At 40.0% G+C, this 15,159-nt stretch overlaps 1 protein-coding gene across 1 annotated transcript in view; it reads right to left on the reverse strand.

Moving 5' to 3' along the window:
• The window catches only part of ANKRD27 (ankyrin repeat domain 27), a 74,651-nt gene that overhangs the window by 44,643 nt on the left and 14,849 nt on the right, over positions 1–15,159 (reverse strand). Inside the window, exons 3-12 of the mRNA XM_044987387.1 lie at positions 13,987–14,097; positions 12,585–12,741; positions 11,222–11,376; positions 10,831–10,890; positions 10,682–10,735; positions 10,526–10,591; positions 10,349–10,425; positions 9,399–9,520; positions 8,086–8,164; positions 6,732–6,864 (exon numbers count right to left, since the gene is read on the reverse strand). Coding sequence (XP_044843322.1) covers positions 6,732–6,864; positions 8,086–8,164; positions 9,399–9,520; positions 10,349–10,425; positions 10,526–10,591; positions 10,682–10,735; positions 10,831–10,890; positions 11,222–11,376; positions 12,585–12,741; positions 13,987–14,097 — 1,014 coding nt within the window. The remainder of the gene's footprint in view (positions 1–6,731; positions 6,865–8,085; positions 8,165–9,398; positions 9,521–10,348; positions 10,426–10,525; positions 10,592–10,681; positions 10,736–10,830; positions 10,891–11,221; positions 11,377–12,584; positions 12,742–13,986; positions 14,098–15,159) is intronic.

Consider the following 15,159-nt stretch of genomic DNA (forward strand, 5'->3'; position numbering starts at 1 on the left):
CACATTTGTACAAGAGCATTCCCTGTCACCTAATTGGATGTTATTCCATAAAATAATCCCAGGGCACACCTTAGACATTTCAGTACTAAAACATCTGAGTTTCATTAACAAAATAAAAGTAAGTTTTTCTATAAGAAAGACCAAAGTAAAAGCAGCTTTTGAAGTGGCCAAGTTAGTGAGAGGTGTGCTTCATATAAAACACAGACTAAAGGGGGTGTGCCAAAGAGCAAGATGGACAGTCATAAAGCTACTGCCTAAAAACAGGCCCAGGGCAGATACTATCTGCTGCCAGCCACGTAGCAGAGTCAAGCTGAAGCCCCAGAATCAGAAAGCCCCTCAGAATCATGCTGGATTCGTCTGAAGGTTTCTCTACCTAACATGGCCACAAAATCTGCAAAGTTAGCGCTGGTGTTAACAGTTGAGAAGAAATGGATGACAGAGACACATTCTTCAAACACTTGAGATTAAATCTCAAAATAACAATTACTGTATTTGCATGTAACAAATACTCATCCAGTGCCCTGTGTGCGAAGGTAATAAGGCAGCATATCAAACTGCAGCATTACAAAAATCAATTCAGAGCAAATGAACACAAGATCACCCAGGTTTCCTGGTGGTATTGGAATGTGGAGTCCAGCAGCTTTTCTGGAAACTTGGATCCCTAAGGTTTTAATGTTAAGATCACAATAGGTGATCTCATGGAGAAAGCCTCTCAAAACCATCTATAAAGCCACCATCACCACCAGAACTACTCTTTTAAGAATTGAATAGAAACAGAAATCTGTTCTGGTGCTTCTAGATAATTTGGCTATAATTAAGGTTTCTTTCAATAGTTAAACATGTTTGATATGGAGAAATTTTAGGATGAAAACTTGCAAAGGATTATGGGTGTATGTGCTATTGTACTATTTTTCATAAGCCTCACATGAGCTGTGCTCTCCTTACAGCAATTTCATTAGTCACTAAATTTACACAGTTGTAAGATGAATAAAAGGAACTCAATTTGCTTGCACATATATGAGCTGTTCTCTCCCAAAGTGTGTACAATCTTTAACACTGCTTGTTTTCTTCTTTGAATTTTCCAAACAAAATTTTAAAGCACTAACTATTCTAAGAACTTGTTTGGTTTTGATCACTAGTAGCCCTTGTGTTTAGTTATGCATGCTAAACCATGGAAGTTTTTAAACAATACATATGACTGATCTACAATGGAAAACTCAATAGAGATTTAAAAACTCAACACTCTGATGTGAGACTAGAGAACATGTACATCCACTAAATTGGTTTGGTTTGTGTTTTACTTACACACAAAAGATAGCAGGACAGACACCAATGTTTTCAAACCTAGGTGCCTAGCATTCTGGTACCTAAATAGGTAGGCAGGTTTTTTAGAGGTTTTGGTGAAGTAGCACCTGCTGCTCCCACTGGATGAGTTGACAGGTAGGTGTGAAAATGTGGATTTTAGTGCCTAATTAGAGGCACCCAGGTTTGAAAATGGTCTGAGTGTGTAGTGCAATTGATCAGAGACAGTTTAATAATGCAAGTAATTACAATCTATAGAATTAATGAACACCAGAAATCCCAGGCAAGTAGTTCAGCACTATTTCCTCCTCCCCCAAATGATGGCAATCCTCATGCTCCAGCGTACAAGCTTGTCACATGAAATATCAGGAAAGATTTTGCCCTGTTACATAATTGGCACATATTCCCACATGGGAATAAAGAGAAATAATGAATGGGTAACCTTTTGAAGCATTGAGTATTGACCATTTCTACAAGATAATCAACTGAAAGGATAAATTGCATGTTCTGGTTAACTACTATGTTCTACACTTCAGTGAGTGAGAATGAAGATTTCATTTGTTTGAGAGTAGAGCATGGGCCCCTGGATGGATTGTTTTGGTTAGAATACTCTAGATAATTACCAAAAACATTGCTTGTGTTGCAGTAGGACAAAATAGATTGCATCCCAAGAACTTAAGCACATATCATCCCTTATCTACAGGACAAAAGAGATAGTGAAATATATTAGAACCTGCCTTCAATCCCCTGCCAAAATCCTTAGACAAGAACTGAGTCCAGAACAGTAAATACCTCCATTTCCACCAGTGCTGATGTAGGTCACTAGTTAGAGAGGATTTTATTATAATGAACAACACTTTAGACCTTCTGAGGATGTGCAGAACTTTTGGATGGTTGAGGACATTACTGTCCATGTATTTCAGTGTGAAAGTCTTCTCTTCCCACTCCCCAAAAAGGGGCAGGTGTTTGGTTTCAGAATCTCTGAACTAGAACTTGCTGCTACATTCTGGCCCATTAAATGAAAGCCCTTTGTTACTGGCCCCTGCCACTGGGGCATATTAAGAATTATGAAGCCCCACTATCCACAGGCACAAATTCGAAGAGGGGCCTTCATAACTCACATGCTTCTCCCGTCCCTATCCATTTTACCACCCACACAATAGGTCCATCCAGATACAGGCTCTTTTCAACTCCTCTCCCAGCTGTGCCTCAATCTCTTCTAGTTTTCTCCATTGTGCCTCTAGTCTTTTCCTCATTTGCTTTTTCAAAGTGCTAAGAGACATATGCAGTCAACAGGCCAGTTGCCTTGCCTTGGATAGGCTGATTCCTCCCTGTGTTTTGCCCACAGTTGGGTGCTCTAGGGACTGGTGGAGGGAGGGGCTAAGAAGGAGCAGGCTGACTGCTAGCAGCTCCTTATCTGTCCCCACTGCAAGCAGCATCAGGAGTTGTCACCGCAGAACTGGAGATTCAGCATCTCTCCTCACCATTTAACTCCTCTGTTTCCCCCACCAGTACTGGATACCTTGGAATGGAGTGAAGGATTCAGCAGGATCCTATGGCAAGCAAAGACCCTGAAACTTGGCCTAGCGACTAGTGCCCCAGCCAGGAAACTGAAGACCAACTGATTTATGCTTTGCCGGGGCAGAACTAAATAGGAGATTAGTGATCAACACTCAAATGTGGTCAGTTGCTGAGGGCTGGTGAGACCAGCAGAGACTACACTACTACCCTGAGTTTTTACCCCTTTTTTCTGTATACACTGACTGCCCTCCTCCCACCCCACCCCACCCTTCCCCCTTCACTCAGGGAATTTTGCTCTTTCCTGTTCAGTAGCTGCTGGGTGACTTGTACTAGTTCCCAGCTCTACTCCTCACCGCACATGGCTCACAGTGCGCTGTAGAGAAGCAATGCCTGGTCTCAGATCCCTTTCTATTGAGGTAATCCAGAAGATTCAGACTGGCCCAGAACCCAACAGAGAAGGGGAGTTTTGATGAATGGTGGCCTCAATTTCATTCTCCCACCCCCTGGGGGTCCTATCTTTTTCAGGCTTCCCTTCTTTCTTAGAATAAACTTTATTGCTGACACCCCAAGCTCCAGTGCTGCAGCTGCTAAAGGAGCACTATACGATTCCCTGGTTTACACATCCCTAGGAATGGCACTAATGGGGGGTGGGGGAGAAGGGACAACACGCAGAAAAGAATGAGATTCCCTAGATGCCTGAAGCTGATCTTATTGCTCCCTGGTGTTGCAGGTTTTCCTTAGAAGTCAACATAAGACCATCCACCATCTAGGTAACAATGGAAATGGAAGTTGGATGTAGGAAGGAAGCCCAGAGGGAGAGAGGAAAACTAGGAACCACCAGCACATTCAGTCTGCACTATACTCAGTCATTTGAAAGGCTTATGAACCTTGCAGGCTGGAATCACTACTCTGCATATACTCTGGCTTCAGATTTCAAATGCAACAAGTTGGTACCAGGGAAATACTCTGAGGCACTGCTTGGGTCTCTGGTTCTCCTATTTGGAACTCTGGAAGAATCAATTAGTGTTCATTCTCCGAACAGACATCTAAGATTGTCAGCAATGTCAGAAAATTGGAACAACCTTTAATATATAGTTGTGTTATGTAAAGAATTGCTCTATTCAGTTATCTGAAGACAGATGGGACCAGACTTAGAGGAAGGCAATTTTTAATTCTTTTTTGTCCCTTTTTAAATGAGGAACTTGTTTTATATAAAAAAAATTGTCTATTGAAAAAAAAAAAGAGACCACAATCCACCAAATACAGTTTTTTACTGGCATCCTCAATGTTAGTTCATGTGCTGTTTTACAAAGGGAATTTAAAAATGTAAGTATTGCTGGCCTGAGAGTGAGCTGGGACTATTGCTATTTATATTAGAAGAATTTTGAGATAGCTTCATGATGGCTGAAATTAAAAAGGAAAAATTGCAAACTTTGTTTTTAACATTAACACTTTATTATATTTTCTTAACAGGATTCAATATAGCAATATAACGAGATACTAAATACAAAATGTCATGTTCTTTTCTAAATGTTCAATAGTTCAAAGTGCCATAGATTTGTGGAAAGATCACCACAGAAAAGCAAAATAGCATATTACCATAAAAGTATTTATTTAAATAAAATGTTGAAGTTACTCTAAGAGGTTTTGCTGTGTTAAGATTGTGCCCTGGAATTGTCCCACCCCAAACCCTGTACATTGAGCCAATCAAGCAACCAGGCCACGGTAATCCAGATTCCAGTGCTATGCAGTTGACAGATAATTCAACAAGTCTCAGTCTCTCTGGTCCCATGTTCACATCCTTTGGTTTCCAGGTCACACAGGGAACACCTATTTTTGCAAGAGCAGAAACTCTAGAGTGCTTTGAGAGCTTAACAACCAAGACAGGTTACAAAACAGAGTAAACAGACTACAGTACACTTTTAAAAAGCTACTGAGAAGGACTTTGTTTTAAAAAAAGAACAAAAACCAACCAACCCACCCCAACAGGTAGGTGTCTTTTTAGGCTCTCCTCATTTGGCACAAGAAACAAGCATGATCTAAATTCAGGACCTAGTCTGTTTTCCACATGTAAGAGGCTGGCTCCCTACCCTAAATAAGTAACAGGGGCTCTCCTTTGACCATGACAGCTTTTAATGTCACATCAGCACTATCCCTTGATTGGCCTGCAGGGACTGGAGCTGATTGACAGAAGGCATGCTCACCCACCATGAAATTAATTCACTGCATCTGCAGCATTTCTGACCCCTGCTAGGTTAGAGACCCAAGAGCAAACCTGGGCTTCAAACTCTGCTGTCCAGCATCACAGAGCTTTCTGTTACCACTGGGCTATCATGCTGGTGCCACAAAGTTCATTATTTGCATTGCATAAATCATTTGTTAATGTCATCAGCTTCACAAGAGGGAAATCCAAAGCTGGTGCCCACTATTTGGAAAGTATAAATGGAATACATTTAGAAGCTGCACTATGTAGTCAAGGCTCGCTGAATAATTCTGTTTTGATCTATATTGCAACCTTCTCCTCCCCCCCCCTCACCCCCACTATGTAGGTTTTAGCCAGGGTTTTTAAAATAAACCTTAAAGAAAAAGGCTGCACAGCATTCTAAGAGAAAGCATGGCACTGAACTCTGTATTGAGGTTAAAACTATGCTGCTATCTAATAAGACAAATGATAGATAAAAAAAAGTTCTAGTATTTTTAAAAAGTTACTAAAACCATTATGTGATACTACAATTTTAATGTGTTTCCTTAGTAAATATTTTAAGAATACAGTTTTAAAGATCAGGTTTTGTATAGTGTTGTTGTACAACCAGCCACAGCAGTTCATTATGTTGTATGCTTCAGGCTACAAGACATCTTGCTAAGTACTGTGCAATGTGTATGTGTGATATTTTCACCCAAGGTATTCCACTTGGACAGATAACCATTTGCCTTTAGTTAAATTTGATTACTCAGTACACATTCCTTTTCATATCTAACTGTTGCCAGTCACAGAATTCTATTTGTTTTCTAGACCCAAAACTCTAGATAATAATGCTTCAACAGAAACAGATAGAATGGAAGATAAATTGTTAATTTATCCTCAGACTACTAAAAGCCTTTGATCCACATAACAGGCTAAAGTAAGAATTTGGAACCTTTAACATGCTATGTGTCCCAACATAGAATATTAGAGTTGGAAGGTACCTCAGGAGGTCATCTAGTCCAACCCCCTGCTCAAAGCAGGACCAAATCCCCAAATCCTTAAGTAGCCCCCTCAAGGATCAAACTCACAACCCTGGGTTTAGCAGGCCAATGCTCAAACCACTGAGCTATTTTGCTTTATAAGCAACTAGAGGACAGTAAGGTAGTCCAGTGATTTGTCAAGTAAAGCAGCAGATGTTATGTGCTCACTGGTGAAACTCACCTTTACCCCACCCACACTTGAGAAAGGTCATTAGCTAGGACACCAGCTCACTACTCTTTTCAAAGAAGTGCGGTGGGATCTTTTGCCTCCCTCTTGGCTGTGCAGGTAGAAGATGGAGACTCTGGGTTTGAGATTTTCTCCCAAAGGATGGAACCTCGCTCTAAGTAGCCTGTTGTTGGATCACCATTAAGCATATGAAGCCAAACTTCATTGAGAGACTGAACACAACTACTGGCCTGGAAGACGGAATGCTTTCTGCTGAATTATATTAAACCAGGACAGAAATGCACAGATTCATTGCAAGACGGGAAACATAGAAATCCCAAGGTCTAACAACTGGCTGACATTACCTTCTTTTTGCTAATGTGGAAGCTGTGGTCACTCAGCTACCCCCTCCCCACTTCTGTTGGAAAGAGAAGGGAAATACCTACCTCTAAAAAAGGTATTAGAAGGAGCAGTTAATACTTGTAAGGTGCTAAATACAATCATAAAATTATCTTACTGTTGGTCTGTCAGAGAGGTTTCCTTGTCGGATATATTCTATAGCAGCCTCAACAGAGGTCAGGCAGTATCCCAGTTCATCCTTTGCTGAACTGCAAAACCTGAAGTTTTTGATGTAACTCAAATTTGCCATCCTAAAAGTAAAAATAAAACAATTATCCTTAAGGATTCATGAAGGTGTGGGGGAGAGGGCTCATTTTAACATTGCTACTCAGTCTACTCAGAGAGGGGAGAGAAGTGGATGGAACTAGAAGCCAATTCACATTCTCTTATCACAAGGAGCTAGCAGCTATATTTACAGACCCCTGAGTGTGTTGAGAGCCCTAGGAAGGAAAACAAAGGAAACTTATGCCAAGAACTCGATGGAGGGATGTGACCCACAGTGAGAATCTGTTATATGAAAAGTGAAATATTAAGTTACATTAGGTTTTGGGTTATTTTAGTATTTGTTTGAAACTGAGAAGAAAGGAGATAATGGAAGAGACTGAACCAATTGTCCAGCAAGGGGAGATAACAGCTTACATACAAAATACCCTTAAACTGCTGGCTGAAAGAATGAAGAGTTATGCAAAATATAGTATTCAGTATGGACACACTTCCCAGGATTATGAGCTGGTGCTAATTTCTATGGTACTTGAAAACTTAAGCACTTCGTTATTTTAGATGCCTTTTTATAAAGGAAAAACATCTGTTAAAAGCCACATCCAGGATTGCAATGCTAATGCAACTGTTACATTGCAAGTACATTTAGATGCAAGATTCATACCTTTATGGATACTGGGTTAGAGATTAATTATAAATTAGATATTAGCAGTAAATAATTAAGTTAATTTCAGCAACATTCTAGTTACATTATCCCTCAAGATACTGATTAATCTCCAGCTGTTCTATGCCTTTGAATTTCAAGTTCCCCAGGAACCAAGCTGGAAATTGAGGATTGGTTCCTGGCTGCTTTGAGACAGATGAAGTCAGGAATTTTGGTATGAAATAGGTCCAAAAAGGTGAAGATGGGTAACATCAAGAAGTCCAGAGGGGACAAAAACAAGCAACATTTGATGTGTGATGGAAGAGCTATAAAAGTGGGAGGGAAATGGAAGCAAGGTTTTCAGCTCTTCCCCTAGGGACTGGAGATAAGCAAGTTCCTTTTTATTGCTGAAGTTAAAGATCCCTTCAAACCTATTTGAGAAATTGTTATAAAACTATATAATAAAAAAAAACAACCCCTCCCCCGCAAAAAACAAACCCAGCAAGCCTGTCCTTGTAGAGCTAGCTGTTTCTAGAAACATTTATTTATGCAGCAACATTATGTACAAGTTACAAATATGTTTGTACAGTAAAAAGAAACTGTTACATACCAGTTAGGAATCTCTGTTTTCACAAGCAGATACAGTAACACAGAGAGAAGATCATCTGCACACATGGTCTCCATGTTAACTGAAGGAAATAAGAGTTTGTAATAGGAAAAACTTTAACATAAGCCACAATAGGTCAAAGATAAGAGCCAGGACTGAACACGGATTTTAATATTTAAGCTTTTTTAAACTCATTTCAGATAGAAAGGTTACTTATTCAATATTTTCTACTGATACCCTCAACAGGACCCAGACCCACCGAACAGACCATGCACCTTCTAGGTGACCCATGTAGGTCAGCCTAGTCAAGAAGTGTCAGCCTATGGTAGAGTGCAAAAAAATACCCTGGAGTCACCTCTGTCAAACTCTTCCCTCAAGAAGAAAAGGAGGAGTTTCTAGGACTCTAGGGTTTGAATAATTACTCCCCCCAAAACCCTGCATAGCCCTACAACGAACAGCCTCGCAGCCAATGAGCTTTCCTTTAAAATAGTAAAATAATAAATAACTTTGTGATGGGGAGGAGAGGCATGGACAGTGGAGAGCTACTGCCCCCTCGTCACTTCAGCCCCATTGAACAGTTTGGTGTGACTACACCAACACTCGATATCTGACTTCAAGAGGGAACTTAATTTTACATCTTCAATGGATTAACAAAAGGCATCATGCAATAGTGGGAATAAACATTTATCTTCCAGGATTATTGTTCCACAGTTTTATTCTATTTTTAAGTTTTGTAAAGAAACTCTCAACTTAACATCCTTTGGGGGGGGTCAGTGTGTTTACAAGATTATCGGGGTCTTTAAGGCAGATGTCAGAGTGTTGTAGCAACTCAACAGCGCTACAATGAAATCACTCAACTCCTTGAAGAAAAATATTCCTCTGCAGCAGAAAGAAAAACCAACATTAGGCTTTTTCTCTGCTGAGGTATCAATGCAAAGCAAGTGTTTTTCCCCCCACAGGAAGTTTATGCCCCAGGTAAGTATTCTACTTCAAGGGTCTGTTTTGCCTAGTGTGACCAGATAGCAAGTGTGCGGGGGAGGGGGAGGGGAATCAGGATAGGGAGTAATAGGCATCTACATAAGACAAAGCCCCAAATATCAGGACTGTCCCTATAAAATCAGGATATCTGGTCACCCTAGTTTTACCTGTTGTACTTAATATTCTGCAAGCCAGACCCTTAGTATTCTATTTGAACATGAATTCTTCCATATATAAAAATAATGCAAATAAAGTTAGAAAGTGTATGTAAAGTGCTTTCAAGATGAAGAGTGCCACATATTAAAATTAATTACCAGTTCATTGCTTTGAATACCAACCTCTTTGGCTAGGAGACTGCATAATAATTTGCACCACTTTTCGAAGACAGATCAGCTTCTGTTGTGGGGAGGTGCATTTATTCAGCTGACCCAATTCTCGCTTTGCACGTGGAATATTAAAGCTATAAAATATTTTTGAAAGATAAAAACCTTAGTATACAACCCAGATTTATGAGATGTACTAATTAAGTATGCTTGTGCAATTGTTCAAATTTCAGGCAATACCATGAATTAAAGCCCAAGAGGCAGAGCACACTTCTGCACACCCATGGAATCAGGGAGATTTGTGTTTGAACAAAAAGGTAGGACTTGTTCCAAATGTTGTTGAGCACATAAGCACTGACTCCATGGGTGCTCCAGCCCTGGAGCACCCACGGGGGTGGGTGGGGGGGGGGGAAAATGGTGGGTACTCAGCACCCTCCAGCAGCCCCCTGATCAGCTCCTCCCACTCGCAGCCCCACCAATCAGTGCCCCCCCTCCCCACCAGCCCTTCCCACCCGCTGGCAGCCCTGCCCATCACTGCCTCTGGGCGATCAGCTGTTCAGTGGCATGCAGGAGGTGCTGGGGAGGGAGGGAGGGAGCAGCAAGGGTGGCGGGTGCTCGGGGTGGAGCAGAGATCGAGCACCCCCTGGCACATTAGAAAGTCAGCACCTCTGAAAGCAAAATAAAAGAAGGAGAGAAGTTTTAAGATACCAGAGGCAATGAGGAATTAAGACAACACAGTGGGGCAGCTAACCCAAGCTGACGCCCTCAAACCCTTTACTTTTCTATCTTTTGGAGAAGTGAGAACATCGCAGGGGCTAGTGCAGAAAGAAATGGACTTTCCTCCCCTGGAGTAGTGAGCAGACTTGGGGGAGAGCATTGCTTTTTGGCTGACCTGAGACCTACTTAAACTTTAATCCATTCCTGATGAAGAGTCATTTAGAAGTCCCTCATCATGCAACTCTCACCTGAATTCGGGCTTAACTCCAATATCTTTTTGCTGGAGATCTTGGAGGCTTCTTGTAATTTTGTTAAAGGCTGCATCCTAAGCAGTGAATAAAAATATTTTTAGAAGCTGTACAAAAGAGTTTGTCCATCAGTCTTGCATAGATTAGTTATTTTAAGGGGGAAAAAAAATCCCTTACCTCACTTGCCTCAATAGTTCCCACATATTTAAAGATCAGATCATAAACATCATGATGTACATACATCTGGGGAATAAACACCACAGTTTAGGAAGGAAAAGGAAAGACAAGATAAAAATAACCCATTGATATTTTTGCCCAGCCTCAGAGACTTACTTCAACAGCTTGTTTCATCAGATTCATCTGAGGTTCCTGCTTTGCAAGCATCCTCTAAAAAATATGGGAATTTATGCATTGAATTAAATACATTGTCTAAGCAATAGGCAGCTATTTTCACAGTACAGATTTACTGAAGTAGCACTTACCAAGTGAGAATCCCTCAATAAATGCTGGAGGCATTTGGTGTAAAGTGCATTAACAGAATCCTGAAAAGGCAAGAAATGAGATATTTAAATATAAGCAATGCAATGCTAGAACTCAGACAAATCCTGATTTAAGCCAGGCAAGTAGTCCCATTCTATTAGTAGGACGTACTGAAGTGCGGAGACAAGCAGGATGTGATTTTTTTTTAAATTAAAAAAAAAATGCAAACCACCATAATCCTTTATGACTAAATACCCCACATTTTCACAATTCTATTTACAAAATATTGTGACATGAAAAGCTTTAATAAAATAAACTCAAATAGTCAATTACCTAGGTACAAACATTAGGTCAAAATTTTAGGTGATCAAAGGTTAAAAGTAAGATACTGACTATGTAATGTCGTAGGCTTTTTCTTTCATGGTCTTTAAAAGTCCTATGGAAAGATGCAATGTGTTTGTCAAATCTTTCAGAGTGTCTTCCCAAAAACTCTCTCACATCCTCAATGTTTTTCAGGGAATAAGATTTTGATGGGGTTTTAAATTCTTCTGTAATGAAAGTTAAGAGTCAGTGCACCACAAAAGCATCCAGGTTCTTTTACCATCTATATTGCAGAATCTGCTCCCATTTATCTAGGCAACTTAACCATCACCTACAGCCAAAGCAAGCTCAGTTCTCATTCCCTCCAAACCAGACTTTAACCTTGTAGTCTTCTACTGCTCTTCTGAAGGTGTAAGTAAATAACCAGACATTTAAAAAAAAAAAGCACTCCTTCAAAAAGATAAGTTATTTTCAGAAGCCAGATTAAAGGTTCATGGTTTGATTCCATATAGGAGTAAATCAGACTCATTTAAACTTATTGTTCAAATCCAGTTTTCACACTTCCCTGACAGTTATTACTCCACTTTCCCTAATGTCAGTTTCATTTATATAGTTTCACATTTTGTCTTGCAGAGGGTCTGGTAAAGTATGTTTAGCCTTTTAGGGACAGTATTCATTCTGAGAAGTTTCCATTTTGCTTTTTAATTTTATTGTACCCTTGGTGAGCAGCAACGACTTGCCAAAATTCTGCAAAAAAGCTACATATACTGCTTTAAAGCAGTTACTCTGGCAATATTTCCCTAATCTTACCTACAGTATCTCCAATCCAGAGCAGGAAAGTGTTCTTACTCAGATCCATGTCAAATGCAGCCAGTTTAAGAAGCAAGAATTAAAAATTTTAATACTAAAGTCAGGCATCACCAAAAGAAAAGCTGCTACCAAAAACAGTTATCACACAGACAACTTCTAAAGACGGCAACTGACCACATCAAAGAGTTTACTCTCATCTCAAGATCTCAGTAGAAAGAGGCAACACCATTAATAAAGTGATACAAGTACTAGTTTTAAACAGAGTCAAGACAATAAGCTGTCCGATAATGACCAACCTGAAATTCTAATTCCATGTTGCATTAAAAACAAGCATTTCACAGAGCTGACTTTCAATTCACATTGAGGCCATTTAAAAAAATTTTATTAAGTCATACTACATAAACCTTTGCTGGGTTTTTTTTTCTTCTCCAGTTTGCTTCTTGCCTAGCTGCGCTATCAATAGTGATAGCATGCCAATTAAAAAAAATTCCTGAGTTTTCAATCCAAAGTACTGCTTTGTAAGACAAACCTAGAATTATACTGAACCCTATAAAAATGGAGGACTGCCTTGTTTCACACCAAAGCAGACCAACTGTTGGTGTTTTCCTGGCATTTCTGTACGCACCTAAGATTTCAGATTCTTCCAGGGGATGAGCTATACACAATAAGCTAAAACTTTCTTCTTTTTCATTGTAGAATGTTTCCTCAAAGAGAACAGGTACTGAGAGATGATGATTAAAACCAGTTCCTAAAATAATCAAGTTTCCCTGGATAAAGATTTCCTGAAATTAAAAATAAATAAATCATAATATTGAGCAGAAAAAACAGGAAGTTGACAATTGCAATACATAGTTCTGTATATTAGGAAAAGAAGGGGGTATTTGTAATGTTCTTTTTGGTCTTAAAAGTCTTTTTTTTGGTTCAGAAACCCTTTCACATTCTCCTTGCTTCAACAAGTCAGTGCCGCAGGGAGTGATTTTTTTTTTAAATCAAGATTACTAACGTGGGATGATTTTGTGTGTCTCCCCTCCCCCCACAAGTTTGTTCTCCACTGCATCATTTGTTCAAGGAAAATTCAGACACATTTGTTCAAGATTCAGAAGATGGTAGGTGCCCAAGTTTTTAAGTTACTCAACTTGAGACACCTTTAAAGGGCCAATTTTCAGAAAATGCCTACTACCCGTCTTTCTGATAGAGTCATGCCCCTTTTAAAGGTGCCTTGAGTTGGGCACCCAAAAGTCACTAGCCACATTTAAAAAACCCACCCCACAAACACGCTTTTCCATATTCATCTTTAGCATTTTTTTTAAAAGAACTTTTGAAATGCTTTAGGTGCACTGAAACTTATTTTATGGGCATTAGGGACAAAACACTCATTTAAACAAGAATTCTGAACTTCTTTATTTCAAACTGCACTGGAAAAAAACCCAATGCCATTCTAACTGATACTAGCACGCCACACAGCAGGACTCCTCATTTATAGCAATTAGTATGCCTGTCCAGTTTGTTTTAATACATCTTTAACTTTGTAACATTAAGTCACCAGAACTGAATCAGTTTGTGCAGAGTGTGAGGAGACTGCAATTCATAAACGCAAGAAAAAAAAAGTCTTTGAGACTCTGTGCCATCCTCTTCTGGACAAACTTCCCCCTTACTATCTATACAAGTACAGCTAGAGTACTAGCACAGAACTCAACCCAAAGTTCTCATGGACAGAACAGACAGCCCATCCTACTAATTAGCTCTACGAATAAATATAAATAAATACTTTGCACAAATGCAGTGATGTTAATTTGAAGCTGTATCTCCATTTCCCCTTCTGTAAAATGGGTTTGGAGTTACACTCCCAGTAGCAGAATCAGGAACAGAGACCAGACCTCCAGTTATCTCCCCTAGTCATTAGATGGTGCTCTCTCAAACACTGCCTACCCTAGGATCACTCAAAGTTTGGTCTCTCCCCTTTCACTCTCGTTTATCATGTTCCCAGGCAGAACCCCTCCACCAAATATGTATTAACAAGAAAATACCTTTCCATTTAAGGTCTGAAATTTTTCTTCCACTGGTTTTAAAACATAGGAATCAAATTGGCAGGTAGAGAGACTGCTGCTTGAAAAGCTCCCTTTGCACGGTACTAATATCTGGAGAAAGAATAAAATCAGTCAATTGCATGCCGCTGTAGGAGGAAATGCAGTGTGCCAACTGCTTCAGAAATCAAACAACCTTTGTTCTATGTTCCTCATCAAGCACTCTTCATATCAGACCTGTAACATCATTTGACAGTGTCTATAATTTTTTTTTAAAGGAACAAAATATAAGTAGAGCCCATAACCAAGATTCCTGCTCAACATCTCAGATCAAAGAATAAAAAAATAAAATAAAAAAATAATAGGTTTTCTAATTAGCTGCAAGAGATAGGAGATCATCAGAGTATAGAGTCTAAGTACACTGCTACCTCGATATAACACGAATTTGGATATAACGCAGTAAAGCAGTGCTCCGGGGGCGGGGGGGAGGTGGGGGCTGCGCACTCCGGTGGATCAAAGCAAGTTCAATATAACACAGTTTCACCTATAACGCGGTAAGTTTTTTTGGCTCCCAAGGACAGCGTTATATTGAGGTAGAGGTGTATAGCAAGCTGGGACAATCAGAGCACTTTGTACCCAAAAGGAAAGGCAGATGGAACTTGATGCAAAAAGCAACATCTCTGCCAAGACCCCCAGTCATATAAATACAGATCTTATATTGCTGACATTTTTACATTAAAATTAAAAACCCGAGACTAAGCAGCTTAAAGTGTTCATTAAGGTATTTTCTTAGACCAAGTGAAAGACAACCAGAAGAAAAAAAACAAAAAAACAAAACCCAAACCCCACACCATAGATGGTGAGGCCTCCTCCCATTAACAGGTTAGTGGAGCCTTTAGAGCAGTGGTTCTCAGCCAGGGATATGGGGCCCTCTGGGGAGGCCACAAGCAGGTTTCAGGGGGTCTCCCAAAATAAACCAAAGAGCTGGGCTGGCTGCCCTGGGCCCCAGCTAAAGCCTGTGCCCCACCACCTGAGGCAGAAGCCCGAGTAACTTAGCTTCGTGGGATCCCCAAGAAAACGTCCTGCTTGCTACCCTTAATTGCTACCTTGGCCCTGTTTTTTAAAATCTACTGGATATGCAGAAAGAGTTGTGGCACACATTGTTGGAAAATCATA

The sequence above is a fragment of the Mauremys mutica genome, chromosome 14 (assembly GCF_020497125.1).
Source record: "Mauremys mutica isolate MM-2020 ecotype Southern chromosome 14, ASM2049712v1, whole genome shotgun sequence".
NCBI classification, from domain to species: domain Eukaryota; kingdom Metazoa; phylum Chordata; order Testudines; family Geoemydidae; genus Mauremys; species Mauremys mutica.